Source organism: Thunnus thynnus, chromosome 12, assembly GCF_963924715.1.
Source record: "Thunnus thynnus chromosome 12, fThuThy2.1, whole genome shotgun sequence".
Classification (NCBI taxonomy): Eukaryota; Metazoa; Chordata; class Actinopteri; order Scombriformes; family Scombridae; genus Thunnus; species Thunnus thynnus.
In genome coordinates, this window is record NC_089528.1 from 8,009,409 (window position 1) to 8,036,751 (window position 27,343).

General features: G+C 39.4%; 3 protein-coding genes across 3 annotated transcripts; 1 reads left to right on the top strand and 2 right to left on the bottom strand.

Annotated features, from left to right (window-relative positions):
- Positions 1–1,123: 1,123 nt before the first annotated feature.
- si:rp71-1g18.1 (uncharacterized protein LOC559922 homolog) lies at positions 1,124–5,915 on the bottom strand. The gene is made up of 4 exons (XM_067605082.1): positions 5,518–5,915; positions 4,939–5,108; positions 4,615–4,705; positions 1,124–3,345 (listed from the first exon to the last, which is right to left on the bottom strand). Exons 1-4 carry the CDS (start codon positions 5,765–5,767, stop codon positions 2,405–2,407), a joined length of 1,452 nt encoding a protein of 483 aa, XP_067461183.1. The 5' UTR covers positions 5,768–5,915; the 3' UTR covers positions 1,124–2,404.
- A 2,994-nt stretch (positions 5,916–8,909) lies between these two features.
- LOC137193732 (calsequestrin-1-like) lies at positions 8,910–18,564 on the bottom strand. Its single transcript, XM_067605083.1, has 11 exons — positions 18,131–18,564; positions 14,319–14,412; positions 13,964–14,064; positions 13,668–13,779; positions 13,312–13,385; positions 11,749–11,879; positions 11,102–11,147; positions 10,957–11,011; positions 10,662–10,762; positions 10,423–10,497; positions 8,910–9,906 (listed from the first exon to the last, which is right to left on the bottom strand). Exons 1-11 carry the CDS (start codon positions 18,365–18,367, stop codon positions 9,610–9,612), a joined length of 1,323 nt encoding a protein of 440 aa, XP_067461184.1. The 5' UTR covers positions 18,368–18,564; the 3' UTR covers positions 8,910–9,609.
- A 3,368-nt stretch (positions 18,565–21,932) lies between these two features.
- Positions 21,933–27,111, top strand: LOC137193734 (crystallin J1A-like). Its single transcript, XM_067605085.1, has 10 exons — positions 21,933–22,088; positions 22,549–22,615; positions 22,930–23,106; positions 23,671–23,769; positions 23,856–23,948; positions 24,036–24,192; positions 24,634–24,749; positions 25,016–25,093; positions 25,252–25,391; positions 25,592–27,111. Exons 2-10 carry the CDS (start codon positions 22,549–22,551, stop codon positions 25,688–25,690), a joined length of 1,026 nt encoding a protein of 341 aa, XP_067461186.1. The 5' UTR covers positions 21,933–22,088; the 3' UTR covers positions 25,691–27,111.
- Positions 27,112–27,343: the final 232 nt, after the last annotated feature.

The window sequence follows — 27,343 nt, forward strand, 5'->3', positions numbered from 1 at the left end:
ATTTGTGGACTTAACTAAACCTCTGGCACCACCATGAGGTTTACATGTGTAGTTTTGAGTGAACATCTCAACGGTTCAATAGATCGCAGTAAGATTTGTAAGATTAATTGTACTTTGTTCACACTCTTCTGACTCTGGAGCCATCATCAGGCAAAAATACTGTTGATTAATAACCAAATAACAGTCAAATTTTACAGGTTTCATCTGTAAAATGTTTAAATGTCCATCATCCTCATCTGTAGAGTAGTTCCTGTTTACTGCTAATTATCAACTTATCTAACATGATAAACTATTAGCATTTAGCTCAAAGCACCACTGTGCATAGGAGATAACACTGATACTAGGACAAATAGCTGTATATTAATAATATGACAGAGCATTTAAACAGAATAACAAAGTATATGCTAGTATCACCCACCTGAATATGTAACTGAACATGCAGCACACATGTTCTTCAAATCCTATTTAATAATAGGAGTGAGAAAATCAATGAAAATTAGCTTTTTTTGTTTTGCATTATTAGCACATTGCTGACTGCACAAACTTAAAACTTGGGCAGAAACGAAACCAACCAAGGTAATAAAGACACCTGTATGATTATATCAACTTCCTTCATAACCACTTTGTAACAAGGCACTTTTATGCAATGTATATAATTCTTTTATTAATGTCTAGTAAATTATTTACTTACAGTTCAGAGATCAGTTAGAAGCCAATTTACGAACAGCTTTCAGGTTGCCAGGTTGTCTCTAACTGGTGAAGCATTAATAAGGTCAAGTCACTAATAAATGCTCACTTTCTAATAAGCCATCAAGTCTCTAGTTAATAATTAATATATGGTATTAAACCATGGGTTCTGCTGTTGAACTAAATGATTTAATGAAATAATTAACAAAGGGTCATGAGTTTCTCACTTTCTAATAAGCCATTAGCAAATGTTATTAGATCATCTGCAGATAACTGGCAGCTGTTTTCCAGAAGGTCAGAGGTCAAATGTTCCATTGGATTTTTCTGATGAAATAAAGAGCTAAAAAGACAAAGTTTACAAGCTTAATAGAAAGCTGGTGGCCTTCCTGCATGCTGAGTGTAATGTGTTGAGGGTTCACACAACAATACAACTGCATTATCTTTTTTTTTTTAATAATACAGAGAGAACAGAAAAACATTTTGAGACAAAAGTTATCTAACATCAGAAGTTTAAAAAGGAAACAGAATAAAAAAAGTCTTATTTCAACTGTCTTTAAAAGTGGAATATGAGATAACATTGGTTTAACCTTTCACCTTAAAATCATTCATAAAAGTTTTAACATTTAAACCGGATTTCTTATAAAGTCTGCATAATTACATTTAAACATCTAGAACAGGAACAGAAAGAAGTTCAAATATATACAGTAACATGAATATAAAACAAAAGTTGAGAAAGAATAACAGGAATATAGAAATAAAAACCTACACCTGGTTAATGGTGCAAGGTGGGAGAACCTCCTTGCAAACATGTTGCGTTTTTCTCATAAGGTCTAATGCTAAGAAGTGTTGAGTAGTTGACACTCTTGCACTCTGTCCCAGTAATACTATTGGTCCACAATCACAGGAAGCAAAGATATGGCGAGGAATAAGAAACAAAGAAAAAACATCAGTAGTATGTGTTTCTGGAAAAAAAAAAAAAATCATCACACTGCAACCCTCCATATTTTTTATTAAAATAAAATCTTTCTGGAATGACTCAGAGTCTCAGGAATTACTCAGGATTGTGGTTTCTGTTTCTGTTCTTGCTTTAACTTTTCACCACAGTTTTCCACAATAGCCATAAGCCCCTTTCACACATGCACTGCAACCCTGAAATTTTCCAGCCATATTCTAGAGGAGCTGTATGTGTGAACACAAATGTCAACAAATGTCTGAATCAGTTGGACCAGAGTTCCGAAGAATTCACAGCGAGTGAGTGAGTGAGCGAGTGGGTGTTTTGATGACATTTCTATCATCCGGCTGCTGCCAGATAAACACAGCAGGCCGGATGAGCTGCATTGTTTTGACTGGGCCTGAACGCTCTGCTGTGAAGCTAGCGCTGATGGGAGTGAAGACTTCCTGTGAGTCTCATAAAATAAAAGCAGTTTTATTTTTGGTGAAAAGCTTAAAATGTTGAATTACAACTGCAGTGTACTTTACTTTTACATTTTGTGTCGTGCCTCCTGCACGCTCTCTCCAGGCGCCAACCCTCGCTAAAGCAAACAGAGTTTTTCCAGTAAGTGAGAACATGTCTGACACGGCAACTCCAGACAATGTCCGGACTTGATTCTCCAGACATTGCCTGGAGTTCATATGTGAAAACGGCTTTACAGTGTTTTGAGTCTGAGGTAGAAAATGGTGCAACCATCATGAGCAGCCACGAGCTGTTTTTTCACAGCTAAATGCCAGCAATCGTTCTGAATGACGGGACAAAGAATCCACACTGGCTGAGTTTGTGTTTCTCCAGATTTCTTGTGATCCTGAACATCTTGCCACATGTGGTGCAGCTGAAAGGCTTCTCTCCTGTGTGAAACCTCAGGTGTGCTTTCAGATTGTCTCGGAGACGGAAGCTTTTGCCACACTGCGTGCAGGTGTGAGGTCTCTCCCCCGTATGGAACCTCAAGTGACGGCGGAGGCTCTTTCTGAGTGCGAATGTCTTAGAGCACACTGAACACGGGTACGGTTTTTCACCTGTGTGGAAGCGCTCATGCCGCCGGAGAATCTTCCGCCGTTTGAACGTTTTTGTGCAGACGCTGCAAGTGTAGCCGTCACGGGAGTGGGTGACGACCTTCTGGAGCCGCCAGATTCCGTTTCCACATGAGGTGAAGCAGCAGAGGCGATGGCCAGTGTGAAGACCTTGGTGTCGACGGAGATCTTTGGGCAGAGGCCACGGTATTTTGCTGTTAGCGCCATCAAACTGAGATTTAACCTCCGTCTCAGGTACAGTGAGCACATTCACCAGTTGAACTGCACAGGGGCGCATCAGCTTTTTGTCAGGAGAGGTCAGCTTCAGTTTCATCTGGAGATGGTTTTTCATGTCTTTTGGCGTGTGGGTCAATTCCCAAACCTTAACCTGTGCTGGAGTCACAGCTCCATCAGATGGGGACGGACTGTAGGCAGTACCCTTAGCGGTGCTGACACAGGCTTGCTGAGGCTCTGCTTGAACTGGCTTCTCTGTATTTTCAGGTTTTGCTGCAGGAGACTCTGGCTTAAGGATCAACGGGCAAACAAACTTCACCTTGTCCCCTGAAGTAACGTCACTTGTGTCTGGCTGGATCACAAGAAGCTTCTGTTTAGCTGGAGAGCTTTGTGAAGATCCATGTCTTACATCTGCAGAGACTAAAAGAAGATTGCTTTTAATTACACTGTGCATTCCCACCATTTGTTGCTCATTTAGTTAACCGGCCCCTTCATTATTTTTCCAGAAAGCTTTTTGCTTAGGTGTAATCTGACTGAATACGTCTGGATTGGGTTTATTGATTCCAAATGCAGCAGAAAGATACAGAAATCTCAGTCATTTGCATGATATCTTGTTGAACAGGTGTAGTTAAATTTTGAGGTGTAGCAAATCAAGTCAGCTCAACACAGCAGCACTATCTAACAAACATCCAATTATATTCTCACTGTGCCTCATCTTGCCATGTGTGTATGAGATTACACAGATTAAATATGTATAGATAAAACTCTGAATTAAGTTAGTGCCACCAGTTTTTCAGTAGTGGAAATGTGGGTACTTTTGTGTGAAAGGTAAAAAACCTTGGTTAGATACAATGAGGACTGTTTTGATGTGCAGCCTTACTTCTTATCTCTGTGCTAATTGACCAAATGGGTGCCAAATTCAAATTGATAAGCAGAGTCTCAACATAAAACGTGCTCGCTTGAGTTTGTAGGTGTTGTAGTTTCCAACAGCTGCCAACAGGTGTTAGTAAATAGACACATTTTACTGCTAGCACCTTTAAACGGAACAATCTGTGGCACTTGTGTAATTTTTATTCTTATTCATTTCGGGAAGCTGAAACTGAACTTTACATTATGTGAAATGCAATGAGTGGGACTTGAGCCTATCCCAGAATGCATTGGGAGAGTCGCCAGTCTATCACATGACTATGTTATGTTCACATTTGCTCGTTTACCTCCAACAGCGTTTTGCACATTTGCAAATTTCTGATCATCTGTATCACTCTTTTTGTTAGAATTTTTACTGTTATGATCAATATTACATTGTCAACTCCTGTGATGAAAAACCTGACAAGCATATATATTTTAGACCCAAAAATGTTTTCTTGTCTTGTTATTGCTTTTATGTAAAAGTACAAACCATACAGAAGACAACGGTTTCTTCAGTTCTAGTTGGTAATGACAAGACCAGACCTCAGTGTCTAATGTCTCTTATATGGAACTTCCTCTTGTAAAAATTGCGCATTGTCATCCAAACTAACTGATGTCAGTGTGTTCCTAGTAGTTTTCCTGTATTTGTTCAGGAATTCAATCCTCGGCAGATAAAAACCCAACAATGTCTGATTTGCATGAACTCTCTACTCGTCACACTTTGGCTGTGAGTTTTAGTCTTGGGCTGAAAATAGTTTATCTCACAGCCTTGTTCCTTACCATGCAAATCTTCAGTTTGTGGATCACTATCTGTTGAGGACCCCGTTTCAAGGACGCTGATCCCCGCCATATCCACAGTCTCTGCCACAACCTGATTAAACAGGAAATACCACAAAAGAACAATGGAGTTTTGAATTATGCTCGTATCATGGTTTATTGAACAGCCATTGAAAAGTCATTCCAACAACTTCCATATGATGACATGCAGCTATAAAACAAACCAGGCAGCACCAACACCCTAATACATATGCTGCGCTCACAGTATCGCTCTGCGTGTCACTCTCATTTCACTGCTGATTTACATCCCTGTAAATCCTCACTGACCTGTTCCTTCAGGGGCGACCACTCGGGGTCATCATGGCCATTATCTTCAGTAAGGAGGATGTCTGGTGGAATGAGGCACCCCTCCTCCTCCTCCTCCTCCTCCTCATCATCATCCCCCTCCTCCTCCCTGTACTCTCTCATACAATCCCCATCTGAGGGGAGTGGGGAACCTGTGGAGAAGAGGGGGGAGGGGTTAAGACCCTAACAGAGGCACATACATTCCTTTACACTGGGTCTGCAGTAACAACAGTTCTCAACTACACATTGACAAATGCACACGGAGCATGCAATGATTATGTGCATACACAGTAACAGTCAAAAGTTGCTTCCTAATCATTTGAATGAGAAATGTGTCCAAACTTTTGACTGGTAACATCACTGTTTGCATCAAACTTCAAATATCCAGACTGCATGAAAATCTGCTAGACATTGTTGCCGATTGACTAGTGTAGTCAAGATTCTTAAAATCAACTAGTCTCTCTAGCCTCTAGACTGCAACCCCCCTCATGCATCTGTTTCTGCAGCCTAGCCATGGACCCAAACAGGAAGTCATAGCATTTAAATGTCCAGAACACATACCAGAAAGCTGTAACTGCGGATTAATGTCTTCGTCCACTTGCACGCCGATGCTGCGTTTTCTGTTTCCTTTCGATAAACTCTCCACGGTTTCATTTTCCTTTCCGTCCTCGGTGCGGCCCAGCTGCACATCCAGAGCCGAGGCTCGGTATCTGCTCTCGAACAGTTTGGTTAACTCCACCGAGGCGACTTTGACCAGCGCAGCCAGAACAGACTCCACCTGCGCCTGGATGTCCACGACGCCTGCCGACATTTTTGGCTGCCGTTGTCGTGCAGGAGTCCGCAACGTTTATGTAAAAAAAACTGAATAAAAAGGAAGTTGAAATCTGCAGAGACCTTTATTTAGCTTCCGTCGACAGCCACATGGCTTGCAGAAAGAAGGGGCGTGTCACGCGCAGGCGCGCCAAACTGAAGAGCTGGGACGGGCGGGGCTAAGAAGATGAGACGAACCGACATAAACAAAGATGAAGCTCATTGATGTTGTTTTTCGATCGCTAAAAAATCCCGTATGTCTCACGTTCTCCATTTTTGTCCTTAATTTCTTGTCTCCATCTCTTTTTATTTGGATTTTTTTCAAATCATGGAAGTGTTTGAGATGTCTTACTGTTTTAAGTGTTTTTAAATCCTAACCAAAACAAAGAAAGTGAGGCACAAGAATGCAAATACTTTCATTGTTGGAGGGTACAACAGTTTGAAGAGCAAAACTGTGGCTATTATTATACATGAAAATAGCCATAGTTACATATCCCCTCCAGACATGTATAAAGACAGACAAAAATACTCTGCTTGGAACAATAATGTGTGTCTGACATGTTTTTCCACATATAGCCTATATAATTACCACATTAGAATGGGCCTACTTAAAGTAAGTTGAATATTGGGCCACAATCGACTTGCAAACTAGTTTTGATGTCACAAATAATACTCATAGGCCCACCCCTTAAAATCTGGAAATGTGTAGATGTCTTTTAAAAGTGACAGAAATTACAGGTGGCCATGTTAAGGGTTAAAAAAAAGACAACACAAACCTATCAAAGGTGGAAGTGTCTTTAATACAATTTGCAAAATGTGTCTTCTCCCACTGTAACTTAAGGGCTTCCAGCTGGTGGAGATGTCTTCTGATAAACAGACCCATGACCTCATTAGTTAGCAACTCCGTACACACAAGACTGTATTTATGCTTGACAGATGTGTACACCATTTTCCACAGAAACGTTGGGATTTATGTGCACAGTTCATTGGGAAAATGTGTCCACATCTACAGTATGAGACTGCTTGAGGAAGAACACTAAGCTTTAAAAATATGTCGCAACCTGAACCAGCTGCTATTTCAAACCACATGTGTGTTCTTTTTTGCCTTAGGACCGGTATTTGTGTGCAAATTGATGATTAAAGGATAGGTTCACCATTTTTCAAGTCTGTCTTAAAACAATAGTCAGATGCCCATATGAACATTAAAAGAGGTTTTCCTCACTGTAATCATTCCTCCTGTTCATACTGGCTGTTAAAAGAAGTGATGGGGGCCAAAATCCAGTGTGTCCACCAGGCCAAGAGCCAGTAATGGGCCTGGGCAGCACTGGTTCACCCAGCCAAGTTTGATCAAAAAACATTTTGTAACAATAAATATAAAACATATGTAGGGAAATAAATAAATATAAACTTGATTCATTGCTGACTTGTTGTGTGTGTTGAATTTGTCTTCTGATTAAAAGTGTTGAAATAAGTCGTAGGAAGTCCCCGGACTGTAATTGGTTACTCTGGGTCTGACACGCAGACCTTCCTGAGCTGCCTTTAGCCAACTAGCTAACTGGTTTTTCAGGTGATGTAACATTAACACTACAACAATGGCTAAACAAAGTTTTTAATGTATATTTTTTAATAAGTAAGAGTTGAGGAAGAAGAAACGCCACTGGCTCCATTGACTGAGTCCACCAGACTCATCAGCCCACAATGAGGTCAGCCTGGTCGCTTGCTCCCTGGTGGTATAGCGCTTTTGTCCTTGTCAGCCTATTGCGGGGTCACCCACCAATTTATGTGCAATTTGTGAACCACATTCACAGCCGAATTTGTAGGTGTTTCCCTGCACAGTCAAGAATGGAAAACTGAGATGCTTCTCATCAAAGTGATATGGATAGTTTTCTTGGTTGGAATAGAGTGTAAGGATGCGGTTTTCTGTAAAATGTGCAGGCTGGTTATTTGTGAACTGAGCGGTACTGAGCCAACAATGACTTAAGGCTATAATGGAGGCATGAAGGATATGCTACATGTACAACTTCTGTCTAAGGGAACACCTTCTCTGCTGTGGGGATTCATGTTTAGTTGCCACTTTGTGCAGTAAACTTGTTAATGAACAGTGTGCTGCGGAGCTGTTGGGCAGCTGTATATTGTAGCCTATTTTAGGTGGGATGGGCTGTAAGAGATTGCAGTTTGTCTGTACTATTGTGTACAGCCTTTATAGACTGATGCTCTATTGATTGAACATTTTGGATAGGCGGTGTTTTGCTGTTATTGCCTTTTTGATGCAGAATGTTGCAAAGTAAACTGGTTGCTGTTTTTTCAGTTTGTGTATATTTGTTTGTTTTGGATGGTGGATGGCCCATCCACTTTTGTATTTGCCCACCCAAATTACAATTTCTGCCTACGCCACTAGTGTCCACACAGTCATTTTGTGCAAAAACACATTTAAAAGCTTATCTGAGGCTTCAGCAGTCTGAGTTAATCATACCAAGTGGATATCTGTCACATTTATAGTCTTTTTAGCTTCAGATTCCCTCTTTGTGTTTCCTCAGACAGTGTTTTTCTGTTGAGCTGTGGTGGAAGTATAGTAACAAAAAGAGGAACTTTAGATCTAAAAAGACTGTAATGTTGAAAGATATCTACTTGATTTGACTCATTTGGATGGCTGAAGCTTAATATTAGCTTCAGATAAACTTATAAAGTGCACAGAAGGAGGCTTGTGGATTTTGGCCCCCATCTATTACATTGTAAGTGCATTATGAAGGGATCCTCTAATAGTCAGTATGAACAGAAGAGAAACCTATTTCAATGTTCATTTGGGCACCTGACTATTGTTTTAAGACAGATTTGAAAAATTGTGAACCTGCCCTTTAAATTACTTCCCTTTTTGCTTTGTGATACTGTAAATCTTTTTGGGTGGGGACCCGTCTTTCCCTCCCTCTCTGTGTGGATTCTTGAATGACACAGACACCACTTTCCATATAAAAGCTGGGATTTATATACCCAATGCAGTGACTAACACGTACTGGCTTTAAGTGTGTAACTCTGTCAGACATTGATCGGGGCACACACAGTTTTGGAACTGTGTGTGTCCTGATCTGAAGCACATTTAGCCTTTACTACACGACAGTGGGGAAATAAATAAATAATAAAATAAATAATGTCCAAGCTGTCATTTATTTAAGACTTTACAGTAAGTAAATTCTCTTGTTACAAAAATAGAATATGGCTGTTGTTATATTTCATCATCGTAGAAAACATCCATATGATGTACAGCACTTTCAGTGTACAGCGTTACATTGATTTCACAGAGTAGGCTGGTGATACTTAAGACCCATCAGAAAAACCTGCTAGCACCTTTGGATTTGACTTCAGTTGTTTCGATACTGGGGCAAACAAGAAAATAAGTGAACATAAAGAAAACACATTTAAACTGCAACAGACTTCACAGATGGACTCAGACATAATGCATACAACATTACAACCCTCCAGTACTTTGGAAAATAAAAACTCTCATAATATAAAAATCACTAGCAGTAGATGGCAAGGTTTTGAAATAATTTCTTTTTTTTATTGTACCAGACAGTGTTACATGTGGGAATAGAGTCACTGTGGGATCTTAGAACGTACTTTGTTACATGGAGGATTAGTGAATAAGTCGGGGGAGAGGGATAAACGAGAAATGGAATATTGTTCTGGCGAGATGCAGCGTGAGGATGATGAAAAGATGAGATATCAAAATGAACTGACGAATTCAACGTAAGAACTAGTTACAAAAGAGGATGATTTGACACGGTTAATGATGTTGACTCTTGAAACTGCATTGGTCAGACTTATAGTAAATTATGACTCAATGATTTAGAAATCATCGTCGTCATCATCATCGTCGTCATCATCATCATCATCGTCATCATCGTCGTCGTCATCATCGTCGTCATCATCATCGTCATCATCGTCATCATCATCATCGTCGTCGTCATCATCGTCGTCGTCGTCATCGTCGTCGTCATCGTCGTCATCATCATCGTCATCATCATCATCATCATCATCATCGGGATCGATTTCACCTGACAGAACATCTTCAATCCAGTCCTCCAGCTCGTCTACGGTTGGCAAGTCTTCGCCATCTTCCATGTCCATCCACACGCTGTCAGCCTGCAGAGCGAGGAAGAACATATAAAACCAACCAGCTCAGCTGTAGATTTTCTGCCTTAAAGGTGCTTCTTCTTCACTGCCCGCAAAAGCATTATATGTTTTGCAAGCTGGCAAAGCATAGTGCGGTTTGAAATGTAAAAAACTGGCTTTGCAAATGTTTTATGAGGAAGGAAATGCAGTCAACATGTTGTTAGACGTCAAGGATAAACACAATTTGCTTTGGTGAGAAACACTGAATGTAAACTTTTGTTGTACAAAAAAACTCCACCAGGTACCTTTAAAGAGACAGTTTTTGAGAAGGGTTGTAGCTTTTGAGGTCGATTCAGCGGGCTAAAAACAAACATGTAGATACAGCGTTGACGTACCCACATACTCAATGACATATACAGGGCTGAATTAACCTGCTAGGGGTAACCATTTGGAAATCCAGCCCATGGTACATATGTACAACAGAGTGCAGCAAAACACACAAATGCATGAACCATCTATTAATAAAGTACCAAGAATATAACTCACATCGTCAGCATCAACAACACCAATCTGAGGGTGGGACAGGTCAATTCCAAAAGTCTTCTCCCAGTGTGGCAGGAGCTGCAGGGAAAATGAACATGAATTTTGTGAAAAATATGTTTTATTGTGCTTTATAAACTTTCTCATCTTCATCATTAAATCTTAGTTCTCAGTTGATTGTCAGTTTAACCTCTCCAAAGCAATCGCTCTGGTTTCTGCATATTGCACTGTGGTCATATTCTTACCAGGGGGAAGTCATCAGGGTCAATCCAGACGATGCTGAGGTCAGGGTTGTGTGTGTTATCCTCTGCAACTTGCTTCAGGATCTCCAGGAACTCAAAGCCATCTGAAGAGCGGAGACAAAGACCACATTGAAAATAAAACCAAACAATTGTAATTTGCTTTAACGGGGCGGTAGAGGTGAATGTTATATTTGCTGATTCTTTATTACTGATTTATTCTAGATTTGCAGATGTTGATTAGTCATATTAGTAGGGGCTCCTCATGTCCATATTTACATTTAATGTAGGGTTCCTTTACCTAGGTCAGACTCCTCTGCAAAAGCAACAATGTGTTCACCATCAACATCGTCATCCTGTGGAAACATTAAAGACAAAATGAACACACATGGGAAAACTTAATCTGCAGTCATCCATGATGTTGTGTTTAAAGTTAAAGTTCTTACCCAGATCTCATACATATTGTGTGGTTGCAGCTTCCTCAGGGTTGGTCTTCAAAAACAAAGAGGAATTATATTATATGCATTTTGCTTTTCATTCTGGAAGGTTAAAGAGACCTTCCAGACATGTTTTAGGACATAAATATCCTCTGCTTGGAATAATAAATTCTCTCTGACATGTTTTTTTACATGAAAATGTTCAGTTACCTTGTGAAAAACGCTATGACTCTAACTCTATACTCTACTCCTTCACCCTCATGGAAAAATCCAGAATCTATGAATATGCAAATATTTTTCATTTCAGAAGTTTAACTGCTGGACACAAGATGTCTTCTACTTCACTGTAGGATTCAGGTTTTCACATCATGCCAGTTGTATACTGGCCCTTGATTGGCTCAAAACTAGTTGGAATGTCAAATATCATGCTCATAGGTTTTGTCTTAAACTCAGATTTAAGGTGAGCACAGAGAAACTTTCCTCTTTCAGCAGATGAATGTGAAAACAGCCTTCTAGTCTCAAACTGCACATACATCATTCTGCAAAGTGAAGCTCAGACATCCAACTGAAGTAACAAGAGGAAAAACATGTTTTTGACTGGAGGGGGACTTTAAGCTTTTCCCTCATGAGATCATTTTAGCACAAACGGGACTCACCTGTCATTATCTTCAATGAACTTCACCAGCTCCTCCTCAGTGTAAGGTTTTCCAGGGATGGCCACTGGATCGTCACAGAAGGATTCATAGAAGTCCACCTCATTAGGCTTCAGGTCCAGAGCCTTAGCAACCTGTAACACAGGATCAAAAGGATTGGACCAAGAATAAAACACCAGAGAATCATATGATATGGTGTGATGATGGTTAAATTGAAATGAAATGAAAAATGCCTTTTTAACCATTTTAGATCACATCCCTGGTCACACTGTGCACCTGTTTAACAATATATGCCCCAAAGATGACAAAAAATCAATTTCTTCATATTTTTCAAAATCCAATCATCATCCATCATGGATGGAATGCAACATGGAATTGAACTGCAGACATTGTGATTATGTGGCATGCATGAATCTTAACCAGTAACCTACCAGAGCATGTCAGGAAATTTTTACTGAGGAAGATATACAGTACAGCAATAAAAACGTGGTCATGTAGATACTATATGTATTGTGTGTGTTTTAATTCAATAAAGAGAAAGAGTGATAAAACTTTTAACAGACACATCAATTTGTTTTGAATGTTCAGCCTCCAGAACTAGACAATGTGTAGATCAGTTTTTTTTCAGAATTTCTTATCTAGAAAAACTGATCTACAAACTGTACTTCTAACCCTTATATAAGAATGAGCAATCAATCTTGAAAATGACTACTTTTCAAAGGTCTGAGCATCTCCCTGGGGTACCTCAAGGCTCGATTCATGGCCCATTGCTTTTTTAAAAAAAAGACTAAGATATTTTTTTTGAGCCATGTGTAGGAATAACACCACACTGGTTAATGTAAAATAAATCACATGCAATAATATGTATGACATATGATTAACACATTTTTGAAACAGAGTTTGAATTTCCATAATATCAAATGAACTTTTACGGAGTTTACGCATTTAGTACCATTTTATGACTAATTCAGACACTTATTGTGCACTAAAAAAAGAGTGGAGGAGAGTGAGGGACTCAAAGGAATGCAGCCTCTACTAAAATTTATGACTTAAGAGATAGTGAGCTAGCAGAAGGGAGGGTGGCCCATCCAGTTTGGGGCAGTCTGATTGTATGTGAAAAGAGAAACAAAGTTGTTAATTTCCAAAATTGTCCATTTTCCTCCCATGGCTATGGAGGAAGGCACAGGTTTTTAGTCCTGTTTATGTCTCATTGACATCCTTATGCCTTTAGGTCAGAGGTCATTCAGTTCCTGCACCTACATAGACAGACTGGTACATTGGTGCTTTTAGCTAAATGCTATTGTATATGTGTACATGTACATTTATATATATAAACACAATGATATGTTCACCACACACACATGTATACAGTTTACACTTATTTTTTGTGTTTTGGATTTAGTTTGGTTTTTAGTTTTTCCTATATTTGAGGTTGTTCAGTCTTGAGTACATGATGTTTCCTTCGTCCCTTGCACATATTATTGTTCAGTTTTACTATGCTGTATGTATTTATGATTTTTAAGTGTGTCTGATTTACTTAACCATAAATAAACCATAATTACTCACCTTGGGATTGAAGGTGGCAAAGAACAGGATGTGAGGATGGAACTCTTCAGCAGCGTCGGCAAAAGCCTCAAAATCTGAAATTTTATAGGCATCCATCAAGTTGTTTCAGTAGATCGGCCCCTGTATGAAATATCTAAGAATGTAGACTTGTTGCTCTCAGCATTAATGTAACTCTTTGTATGCTCACTTGAAAACCATTTTAAAATAAAATCAGTCTGCACAAAATCAACATTAAATCAAGCAGCCTGAGCCGGATCATGGTTACATTTGCCTGATATGCAGCAATTATATTGAAAATCAACTGTAAGCAAAAAGATTGAAACAAGTTATCATGCTATCACAGTGCAGATTCTTACGTTCTGACTTGTGACTCTTAAAGTAGCCCACCAATTTGATCTCCTCGTCGATGTTTTTAAAGCCTTTCAGTTCCCTACTATTGTCAATAATTTCCACTGGGTCTTCAAGAACCTATGAAGGAAATAAGGGGCCGTGGTGGAGAGGGTAGGAGACAGTAGAGATAGGTGAGATAGAAAAGAAGAATCCAGAGTAAGGTCATGTGGGTTACATGAAAAGAACTCAAATTTGTATTTAGACACTCTTTTTTTTGCTAAAAACTGGGAGCTATTAACTGGGAGATTATATCCTCACGAACATCATAGATGAACTCCACAAGAGTGTCTGCTGCAAGCTCTCCATCATACTCTATGACTTCATCTGGTGTGAAGATGTAGATGCTGTCGGACTCCTCAAGGCCTGAGGGGAAAAAGAACATAATAAGTGTTTAACCTAAAGTTTCGACCGGACCAAATGTCTGACATTTTAATTGGCCTCATCCTTGCCATATCTTTTATATTTATCATGCGTAAGAATATGAAAGTAAACAGGTTAGTTTAAATTATTACACACGACAGATTAATAGTCAAGAGGCTGAGATAGTGATACCGGTGAGTCTCATTTTGCATATTGACCAAAACTCTGCAGCTGTGTTTATTTCATTGAGTGTTTACCTAATTTCTTTGCAACAGCCTTATCTTGCTTTGCATCAAGGAGGCCGACTCCAATTTCCTCATCATCAAACTCATCCAGGACCTGGGCTGCAAGCTGTGAAACAAAGACACTGTCACAGCACTGAAGACATAATCCTGACAGTTTAGTATATAAAACATGGGAAACACATGCCTGTGTGAGTGTGCTTAACGTTCGTGTCCATATCTTATGCATTTGAAAGCATTCAACACTGTCATTTACACCTTTTTCACAAAGTTGTCTCACTCCGTGGTTTCATTACCATAAAAGCCTGCTTTTCAGAGCGCTGCTTATGCACTTTCTAAATCTGTATGAAACTTGAACCTCATGACTGACAGTTAGTTTCACCAATGGCGATTCCACATTCACAGGCCGACTGCACTGAGGAAGTAGTTTGAGGGTTGTCTCAGTGTATTTGGAGGATAAAAAGTACGCACACACACACACACACATACACACTGGTGGCAGAGATCTTGAGCAGCTGCTTTTACTGGCATAAATAGTGTGACTAACCAGACTGTCTTGCAGTTTGTTGTGCAGATAATTCTGAACATTTCTTTTAACTTGAAATTGCAGAAGGGTGGGGCACAGTGGAGCGATTCAGAAATCGCAGCTTAGCAGCAGTTAAGTTGCAAAGTATGAAAAATAATATCTTTTAAGTAATATATATCGTAAAGCTATACACAATTTAAATAATGTATGATTTATAAATGCAAATTAAATGTTTTGCTGTGGTAACTTTAGCTTTTTTGGTGAGTCATTGGTACATTTTGTTGCAGACTCCACCCTTTTGGTATTTAAGTAGGCTAAAATAACCATTTGAAGGGCAAATGATTAAGGCGAGTAAGGCTTCATGTGCAAATAACTGAAGGATACATTTGAGGATCGATTGCAATCTACTTTTAAAATTACTTTCCATTTTCCTGGAACTACTTAAATAGAACTAATAAATTACTATATTAATAACAAATCTGTTTTTTTTCCATTCAACATTTTCAATTTAACAAGGGCATTTTCTGCAGGTATTCCTTAGAGATAAATGTGTATTTGCATAGATCAACTAGAAGTTAGATGTTTATCTTGATTTAAACGTATCATATGAAAATACATTATCTCTGACAAGTAATCTGTAACAATCTTCAGATTTCATAGCTTTATATCTGCTGCAAAGTTGTTTTTGGGCATTGATGTTCTGAATGTATATGTGCAGTAATATGGCTGATATCATCTTTTAAGGGTAACTGAACCTCCCAAACTACATGTAAAGTAAAACCAACAGCCTCTGTATGTGGGATGGCATTTCACAGCTTGACATCTGCATGTTTTTCAACTACACAACATGCATAATGACCTGCCGCTATACACTATTTCATTTTTAAATACTATAATTTTGTGCCTGTTCACTGAACTATACATATACCAAACAACATTTGATAAAAATTCAATTTTTCACCATAATAATGAGATAGTTATTACTGGTGTGGATCCAAATTATTTTCCCATTTTGATATCCCAAGTGTTTAAGGAGGAAATATATAGATCTTTATGTACTAATCTATGTCTGTTTTAATAGACAGTGAGAAGTTCAACAGGTCAGTGCATTTAGCCTCACATTATCCTCTAATCTAAATAGAAAAGTGACAAAATTATCGAGTATTAGGTCTAAAGTACATTCCTAAACAACACAGAGGTATGCCATCTTAACAGTTAATTTCCTATGACTGAGGGATAAAACAGAGATTTTGATTTCCTCCCTCACACCAAGTCAGTAACTTTTTTGACTTTTACTGACCCCAGGAGCATTCCTCCTCAACCTCTGACATTGTGAGCCTTTGCTGTTGTATGTTACTAATAATAAACCTTATTAAATGTAAATCATAATGCATTCATAAGGAGAAACACAAGCCTTCAGGGAGCTCAACACACCACAAAAGCAGCTCGGGATAAATATAGCGCCAGAGCCACACCAGCCCAGGGACTATTTTGGCGAGGTGGCGGTGATGCTCAGCGCTCTGGGATCCGCTGACAAGTACAGTACTGCAAGTGCCAATCACAGTGCAGAGCTGAGCCGGCACAACTGGAGCCAGAACCTCCAGAGCTGGCCTGCAGCCCCGACAGTGAGCCTTAACGCCTCATACAGAGACACCAGAGGCCGTCGAGACGATGTGATACGCTAAGGAGAGCAGCCTCTCTGTCTGTCTGGTTATTAATGTTTTCCTTTCTATTATTATATTACTATTATTTTTGTCCCCCATCATCTCCCTTCATTTATTTGATGACAAGATAGACCCATTATTTGTTGATTGGTGGATCTAGGTGTTGTATGAAAATTCTTGCACAAAATTTCTGCCACGTTAATATAATAATAAAAAAACAGATCTTGAAGGCATCATTCAGTTTTACTTAAACTGGATTTGTATGTGCATATGTAAAGTGAAGTTATATGATAACAGCTGTAAATAATGAGGCAGAGAAAGTACTTGAATGTCTCATAGGGACTGTTGGTCCTCAGTGTCATCCCATTCACTGATTCTCAATTTGGTTGCAATTGCCAAGACTGTTTTTTTCTGCTGTTTAGTGTGTAAGTTCTTAAAGGAGCCACCAACAGCTCTCCTCAAAATATAATAATGTTCCAAACAAGTGTGTAAGGTGTTAACTCTAAACTGTGCAGTGTCAACATTAAATGCCATATAATATGGTTAACACATGATCCAGTGTATTTATTCCATAGACCAATCATCACCCCTATCACTTTTTTTATAGAACTGCAACTTTCACTGCAGACATTAGTATCCAGTATTTCTTCAAATGATATCAAGTGTCTGTCTAAAATATCATTTGAGAACCAGTTAGGTCCATATTGTGTGCGATGTCTAAGATTTCATGTCTGCTCTCCATCAGCTGTAACTTTCATTTTGTGTTCTGTTTTTGGTCCAGTTTAAAATGACTGCAGGATATCTGGGCGACTATAAATGTGTAATTAACTTTAATTGGCAAGAACACAAAATGAAAAATTAAGTTTCTCCTGGAAAACGTGCTTTGGCAGTTTGCAGCATTTGATATACAGATATTTTCTTGGTAAATCGCTGTTTGACACTGAAGCTTTGTGCTGAGTGATGACGTCATGTGTCTCTGTGAGGAATGTGGTGAAACCTCAGAGTATCATGGTGTGACAGGCATATGGAGGTGTTTTCAGTGCATCAGATCCCACACACACACATACACTTCCATATATTATACACCAGCTCAGCCTTTGCCAGAATAAATGATATCCTGGGTCCTCACAGCTCAGCTCTTTGCCTCGGGTGGACGACACTGATGACACACCGCAGACTTGTGACTTCACCTATCAGCATTTCTGAGTCCAGAGAAGCTATTTTCCACCTCGCAGCATCGCTTTCTCATGATAACTCCCCCTGTGTTCAATTTCACGTTTAACACATTTCAAATCTTTCAAAAAAATATACGTCTGTTTTTACTTTCTCTTTCTACATTCTTCCAACTTTCCTTCCTTTACTGTTTTTAAATATTTGATTTACATCTTAAGCTTATATATATAATTAAAGTTCCTCTCTCAACACCGCTCTGTCTCACCTAAATTGAATTCAACAATATCAAAACACAAACTCTGCTAGATCCTCAAACCAAACTCTTAATAGCATCCTAGAATATCAAAGCAATGTGATATTTCTGTGTGCTGTACATTATGAATCCAGTAGGTCTACTAGCTGTGCTGCTTCCTTATCAGTATGCTATCCTCCTTATTCTATCCATAGTTCCCATCTCAACCCACCTCAAGGGCCAGTTCCTCAATCTCAAACTGTTTCTGGGCGACGCGGCTTGATCCGGGATGGTCATGGTAGTACACCACCATAATATCATACTTCTTCATCACAGACTTATAGTTCTTGGCGTGGAGGTCGTGGACGCGGTCCTTGCCATCATACATAGGGAAGTCCAAGCTCTCCTTGCCCAATGATATCCCTGCAAAGGACAGCAGGACTGCCACAAGCACCCAGGTCCACTTCATGGCTCCTCTCTATGAGACTGTGGATGTATTTTCAGTTTCAGAAAGTAAACGAAGATGAGTAAAAATAAAAGAAAAAAGTTTGATGAAAGTGTGAAGAATCCCTTCCAATCCGCGTCACCCAGAAGAGAGCAAGACCAACTCCTGAATCCACCTTATTAAAAACTCCACATGGGCAACTGGCAGTGGGGCACAGGGTGCAAGAGGGGTTGGGCTAAGTTTGACATAGGTGTGAGTGTGTGACATCTATGTGGGGTGTAATCGAGTATGGGGGGCCAGTGCGGTTGCTGGGGTGACAGCTTTGTGTGTAGGTGTGTATATGTGTGTGTGTGTATGTGCATGCACCCATTTGAGTGTGTGTTACAGACATGTCAAAGTGGGTGGAGAGATGAAATGAGGACCAACCTGCTCTCTGTCTCTATCGAGGCTGAGAGCAGAGGAAGACCAGTGATGGAGGTGGAGGGAGATGGTGCATGAGCGAGGAATAAAGAGATAAAGAAGGACAGGATGTGTGTGTGTGTGTGTGTGTGTGTGTGAGTCGGGGGCTTTGAAAGTCTGAGCCCCAAACGAAGAAAGAGTGATATGATGGATTTAGATGTGGTTGCGAATATGAGGGACTCTTTTCCCATATTAAGTGTAGATGGATCCCAGCTAAAAATAATGGATGTGGGACAGAGAAGTACATATCAGGAGGGGGTGCTGGTGTCTAATTTGCTGCTACTGGCACCGGTGCAGCGCTAGAATGTGGCACTGGGTCACTCTGGGACATGGAGGAGAGGAGAGGAAAGGGTGGTGCACCTGCTTAGGACTCAGTAGATTTACATAGGTGTCACTTAGCTCTGACTCAAGAAATTTTTTTTATATTTTTGCATGGTGACCGTGTGCTCATTTTGTCCGATCTTTTTGAGTCTGCTCCACTTGTGCAGATGGTACACGTGTGTCCTGTGCAATGTGTACACGCATGCCTGAGATAATCATCTGCGATATTACTTTACAAATTGAAAGGGAAGAGGTAAGCTATAAATAAATACGTGGTATCATAATACTCTGTCTGACCCCCCAACACACACACACACTCACACACACACACACACACACACACACACACACACACACACACACACATACACACACACACACACACGTCACACCCCTCTTTTCAGTAGCAAGACATGCAAGCTTACAGTATTAAAGATTTAGTCTAAGGGGAAGGGTTGAAAGGTGCACCATTTGTATGAATGTGTGAGTGTGTGGTGTTGCTGATGGAGTGGAGTAAGCTGTAATACAGTATATCAGTAATGTGTGGTGTCAGTGATTATGGAGAATCAAGCTGAGCTGTTGCTCACTGTAACTGTAAACATTTTAGAAAATGAGTCACAGGCAAGTGGGTTTCATTTCCACATCATGAGGTGACATTAGGTCTTCCATAACAGTTTCTATATAAACATTTACACCACAAAAGAATTCATCACAGGTGAATTTATTAATAGATTAGGAAGTATTTCATTCAGTTCAGTTCGGACAGAGTATCTCATCAATGCATACTTTTGATTTTACTCAAACTGCTTACAGCCTGAATGTGCTTTTACATCAATCAGCTACTGCATCTCTGTGTTATTCACATTTAAATCTACTCTGAATCACGTAGAGCAGAAAGCGCCTGCTCTGCTGCTCTCTAGGGCCTGACAATTTAAAGGATGTCATACTTTTGGCCATATCCCAATTAGAGAGGTCACAGCAGGTGTTTTAACTTTGATGATGACGGGAAACACATGCTGTGACATCACTGATTGAAGCGGGGCCAGAGGTATGACCTATACCCTTTTCAACAGACATTAATGATGGCTGCAGTACATTTAGGTGAACCAGTTCTAGGGCTCTGTTATTGTGCATGCTCACTCACTGACACGGCTCACGGGGAGAATTAATAGGACGGAGCCATCGTTAATATTATTATTTACAGCTGTGCTTTTGACAAGTTAAATGTCTGCTGAGAAAAGGGCCCATTGAGGGAAGAGCAGCAAAAGTTTTCTGCTATAGGCATTTTTCACAGCAGACATTTTGGCATGTCACAGAAGGAAAAGCACAGGTGTAAATAGTAAAATTAATAATGACTGAATTCCATTTAGCTGCTTCGGTTTCAGGGTCCTGGTGATGTACATGCTGGCTCACTGTCAAATTACCATGACTTACTGAGACATTTGATAAGAGCAGAGCCATCGTTAATGTTATTAGTAACACCTGTGCTTTTCCTACTACGACGAGCCAAAATGTCTGCTGTGAAAAAAGGTCTATTCCTTGTGGATCTATCCTTCAATGTACAGAACACTGAGGCTGCAGGGAATATCAAATTCATAGTATTACTCACTTTTTTCCAGGTTTAACAAACGACACACATACTTACTGATTATTGTGCTCTCAGTAGGTCATGACTTCCCATTACATCTATCTAGAAAATTCAGGTCTGCTTTCATTCTCATCTTCCATTAACTGCCATAAACATGAATTTCTGCATTCAATGTTATTCTGCTGTACAAATGATTTAATGGAAATAGCTAAGGTAGTAAATGGGAGGATAGAGGTAAAGTGTAGGTAAGGTGACTTATAAACAGTAAACTATAATATTTTAAAAATTTCCTTCAATTCCTCGATACATTTTTGAATCGCTTTTCCTCAAGTGTTCTCTGGAAGGCCTCACTGAACATACTCGTTTAGTCCAACGTACTGTGACAAATTTTTTCTTCAAAAATGGAAATGGCCCTTTATTCCTTGGAGGTCAGTTCTTTGTCATCCTATGAATTAATAAAGTAATTCATGCTTTTGCAACCATGAATCTGTTTACATTGGTACAATGTGTATTATACAATTGGTGGAGAGCCTAATGGTTTGTCCAAATGAGGGAACTTTCAATTTAGTTCAATCATGTCTGCAGCAGTTACCGCTCGGTAGATGACGCTCTGTACTCACCAGTAGATCCACACTGTCACCTAACTCTCAAACGAGCTTTGCTGTGGCTTTGAGCCATTCCAAATAAATGCTGAAATGGGAACTTTAATAAAATTTTAAAGGTCTACTGAAAATTGATAGGCCTATATTAGGGTTTACTTTACATTAATTAGCTTTACAGACTAGGCCTACCTAGTCAATTTGTCTGTATTTTAGGTACTTTTTATGTGTAGTTTAGTCTATCTTTAACTATGCCTATTTTGAATACATGTATTTTTAATATATGCATGTTACATGGTTATAATGAAAGGGAATAAAGTTTGTGGGCATGTCCATCTTACATAACAGCTCTGACAATGGCACATGTAATATATTGGACCGAGGCCAATTTTTTTTCCTAGGATGGCGAAATCATGACCCGCCCTACTCTGCCTCTGATTGGCTAGCACTCGTTGCTTTCGTTGGTTAGATTGGTTAGGTTTATGCATGAAGTACGATATTGGTTAGGGTTAGAGTAGGAGTATTAGGATAAGCCAATCAGAGGCAGAGTAGGGCGGGTCATGTCTTCGCCATCCTAGGCAAAAATATATCGCGGACCGGAGGGGGGCGGGGTTATACTGTTGCTTCCCTGTGGGCGGTGCTAAAGAGCTGCATCTTTTCATAACATATCGCCATGTATTGTATTATGTATTGAGTGAAATCAGGAGGTGCTGAGTGTTGTAACCTATTGTTGAAACAAACTACAATACGACCTGTGGATACATAAACGGAGTCTAAGGTAAGACTTCTCAATGTTAGCCTAAACTAGCTGCTCGGACTACGTATCGGTCTGATATTAGCCTAACTTACAATGTTTAAAAGTAGCTAAGTACCACTACTGTACGCGTAATTGGAGGGTCATTAACGTTATTGAAACTGAAACTGTCACATTCACTACTCGTCAGATTAATGCTCGACGGAAACACCAACCTGCTAACATGTTTCATCTCTACAGTCTTTGTTCCTCTAAGCTTTCAGCCTTTAAGCTCTCTGGTTGTTACTCTATTTAAGGAAAAGCAATAGAGTGCAGATAAAACAAGCTGCCTCCACAGTCAGTTACTAATGAGGAATTATATGACCAATTTATATTAACTAGGTCGGCTGTCATTCCAGCCAGTGAACTGTAAACATGACAATAATCATTAAATCTCATCCTCAAATATAACTACCTTCTAAAATCCAATAATACTGTTTTACAGATGGCTGCAGCTCTGGCCAACAGAGCGATAGGAGCCATTGTGGGATCAGCAGTTGCAGATGCAGCAGGTAATAATAAGAAAAGTCTGTCTGTAGGGTTATGTTGCACATTGTCTAGCCAGTAGTAAACACTGAGATGGAAATGAGTTTCCTTGACCCACTTCTTGTTTATAATAAATATAAAGCTATAAAGGTGTAATTTTTTACAAGGGTAACTTCTACAAGGTTCTACCTATCTGCTATTATCTGAGTCTTTACCTGTAAAGACAACTTTTACTACAAATCATGTTTAATTTTAATAATCTGTCATTTTAATTACAAAGCTAGAAGATCTCTTAAGTCCTGATCAGATTTAATATGACCTGATGACTCGCCCCCAACAGCGCAGCCCCTTCACTGGGTGTATGACCTCCAGAAGCTGCAGGGGATTCTGGCTCAGGATCCAAACCCTGAATTTCGCACAGAGTCGGCCAACCCGTTCTACAGGAGGCAGACGGGCCAGCAGAGCTGCTACGGAGACCAGGCATATGTCTTGCTGGAGTCCTTGTCCGAATGTGGAGGTGGGCATTTACATTTATAACTCATGAAACTGTTCAGTGTGTTAGTTAAGACAAACACCCATGTGCAAACCCAGCGTGCCATTTGATAAAACAGTGGTTGTTGATTGTGGTTTCCATCATAATTGACACTATAATTAGACACGTGACACTTACAGATGGCTCTGTAGCCATGTGATGAGCTCTACATCTGCTGTGGACATGTAGCCCACACATCCTCACTTCCCCTGAGTTATCCAACAATTACACCTGCAAGAGAACAATTAAAAGAATGGATTACTAAACATTTCATTAAAAAATATATGTTGAAAATTATATTTATATTGCAGACTTTTCTACTCAAGCTTTTAACACGGTATGTAAGTGTCTCCTGTGGCACAGTATGAACTTATTATTGTTACTTCACCATATCGTGAAGTAGAGGCATTTACATATGAAAGGAAAGTATTAGATGAGATATAACACATCATCTTATATTTCCATCAGAGACAGTAAGAAGCAGCCTAAACCTGGTGACTTTCCAGGTTAAGTTTGTCGTTGTCTAAGCTGTTTGGTCTATCTGCCCAGGTCTAAATGTTGATGATCTGAAGCAGCGCACACTGAAATTCTTTGGGCCTGGATCAGAGTATGATACACCTATCAATGATCCTTACAGAGAGAGAGGAGGTAAGAAAACTATCCGGTAGAAGTGGATAAAGATCTTTTATGTTTTTGACGAGGAACAGCCGACAAGTCTTTTCTGTGTGTGCTAGGACCCAGACCTCAGCTGCCTATTGAGGGACCATGGAGACATGGGAGTTTGAAGAACTTCCTGAAGAACGTGGATGCGGGCAAAGAGGAGACAGGTGAAGCTCCGCTGTTCAATCCCAGTTATGATAACTATGACATTATCAAGAGAAACAAAACTAACTAATGTGTCTTGGTTTCTACAGGCTGTGAGAACGACTGTCAGATTGATGGAATAACCAAACTGGCTCCAGTAGTGGCTTTTTACGCAGGAAAGCCAGACATGCTGGAGAAGGTTGAGCAGGCTGTCCGTGTCACCCAGAACAACGATGCATGTGTGGCAGAGACTCTGGCAGCTGCAAGGTCAGTACATCAGACCACTCAAACTTTAGTATTTCCACTTACTGTTACTGATGACAGTACCACTGAATCTGAGAGTTGAACTATTAAATGAGAAGAAAATCATGATTCTTTTAATTGCAAGGCACACCGGCTGTTTTAATACTGACAGTTTTGGTTAGTTTTCATTAATTTTGTAGCATCCTCTCCATCTCCACTCACTTCCTGTCACCTCTCTACTGTCTGCTACCAGAATGAAGTTACAAATGCAGAAATACTTAAAAAATGTATGAAGTGAAATATAATATATATAAATAAGGGATCTGCTTACACAGAGATGGGTTAGATTAATTAATTTATTCATTAAACTTTTTGTAGAGAAAGAAACCCAGCATGAATTCTATTTGGGTGCCAAACTGAGATTAAATTAAAATAATAGATTGTACATGGAATTATTTCTCCCAGGTTCCTGGAGCATTTCATCCTGAATGGTTCTGATCCAAAAGCCTTGGACACAGTGCTCCATCAGCTTAATGACCCGAACAGAAAGCAGCCACAGGATCTGGACAAAGCGGTCATTGGTATGTGAAGCCTGCAGCATTGTTGCTTCACTACAGCAAAGTCACGAGGTTGAATCATGGGATTAAAGGGTCTATTTAGTCTTCCTCTTTTTGTGCCAGAAATGGTTTCTAATTAAGAGTTAAAGATACCAAATAGTTACTATGTTTGTAATAATTTGAGCAGAACTTTCAATGTGAGGATAAATGAACAAAAAGATGTGTGTTTTATAAGACTTTTCATCTATATGTTTGACTGATCAGTGGATCAAATTCTTTTCTGATTTCAGGGCACATTCTTCAGGTGAAGGAGAATTTATCCAAGACTCCCAAAGAGCTAATCCCCACTGTGTTTCCAAACACATGAGGTATCTTTTCAAAACTCCCAGTAACCTCTATCTTCTCTGTGTCGCTCTTTTAGTAAGCAAAGAACAGTAACAGGTAGTTTTCAATGACTCAACAAATTATGTGACGTTAAGTTAAAATGCCGACGTGTCGTTCACTTCCGGTGTTTATGTTCTTTCAGGTTTGCCAGGTGCGTTCCAAGCAGCGCTGCACGGAGTCCTGACAGCCAAGCAGTACGAGCAGGCTGTCAGAGACACCATGAGCTGTGGGGGATGCACCTGTAGCAGAGGATCCTTCATCGGGGCCTGTCTTGGTGCTCAGGTACGACTGTCTGCCAATCCTTCATTCATTAAACACTTCTTCAGTAAGTCAGGAACTTCATGTAAATGGTGCTCTTTTGTTCAACCATGATAGCTCTCACTACTCATGATAGTGTATCTACCCAGCTGTCCATTTATTCTGAATAATCATTGTTTTGTATGTCTGATGATTCATAAAATGTTTCATTTTAATTCCCCCAGATTGGATTTGAGGGAATTCCATCTTCCTGGGCATCCAAAACTCTGCGATATGACTCAGTGTTGGAGCACGCCAAGAAGATAACTAAACACCACCAGTAGTTATTCTTTCTCTGGCAGTTAATGAGTTTAACCATCTAAGGTGGTTCAGAACATCATGAACAACTGTTGAGCTTCGACAGAACAGTGAATGAAGGTTTTTGTCTAAACTGTTAGACGGCAGGAGCCAGATGTTTTTGTCTCTGTTAAAGTGAAACATGTTGGTTCAGATGTTCTGTACATGTGTTTTTTAGCATTTAAGTAATTCTCAAAAAAAATCCTTTTGTCTGATATTTAGATGAACTGAACTATGATGCACTGATGGATCAACTGATTTTTCTAACTTGGAGTTACATGTTACTCAATTAACACTTAAAAAAAAAAGGACGGAAGTACCAAATTAGATTCACTCCTGTCACTGCAAATATTTCATTTTTGATAAAATAGTATACAATGCTACATTTGAAATCACATCCCTTCAGCTTCAGGAAGTTGACAAGAGCCATACAAAGGGTCAGTGAACAAGAGAAGACTTGTCATGTGCACTAAGTAATTTCCTTTTTTTCTCATGAGTCTGTCTTCTCTTCCATTTAGAATCAAATAGGAAATAACACACCCAACTATGTTCTCTGCTTCAAAAAGTATCTCTGATTTTACACGGAAATGTTCACCAGAACATTACCTCTATATGACCTCAATAATGGTCAAATACTGCATGAACGGTAGGATGTTGTAGTTTCCACCTTTGTGACCAAGGCCAGATTAACCACCAAATTTGAGCTGTGGATGGCTATTGACCACTTTGCATTAGGTATTGAATAGCTCCTGTTGCCTTTAAGCACAATTACACTGCAAACACCACACTACACATGTCAGTGCCATTACATTTAATATTGAGCCTAGAGACCAACAGGTATTACTGATATAATAAAGGTAGAAACCAGCGGTACTAAATATAAAGGTTAATATATTTTAAAAAATGAAGAACCTGCCTTAAGTCCCCTGTCATTTGTATATTAGTGGTGCATATTTACATATTTGCAGCCAAACAGAGTAACTGCTATCGACTCCTGAGTTATTAGTCATGGATCAAAGAATTTCCACAACTACACTGGTACAGAAGTCAGACATTTAATCTCTTTGCATTATAAATTGGACTTCTAAAATATTTTCATTAATTTCTCATTGTTGTATAGATTGATTAACTGGAATTTTAACATTTGTACTGATGGTGGTGGGCAAAGATTGATGCAGGGAAAGCAGTCATTGTATACACGGTACTTTATCCCTGTCAGGACTGGTGGTATAGGCTTCTGCTCATTTAAGTATTTTTGGGAAAAATTAACATTGTAAAAGAAAAATGTGATAAGAGACCTAACAGACTCAAGAGCATTATTTCTCCATCACATAAGTACTGTACTGTCTGCTGTTTTCAATTGAATAAAAAGTCACAAAGCTGGGAATATTTGTGATAAACACTGTAAGATCAAATCATCGTCATATATGACACAACGTTGAATTTAATCTGTGAAAAAATGTACTTCAAACACTTAATACTAATATGGGTTGTGGTTGTGTAGTTTTGTGGATTGCAGGTAATCACACGACTTATTTTTTCAGTGTCTGTACTCCACAAAAGCTGAATAAAAGCATTTTTATTTTCATTTCCATTGTTTATCTTACATGGAAAACGATTCAGAAAGCAAAATACTCAAA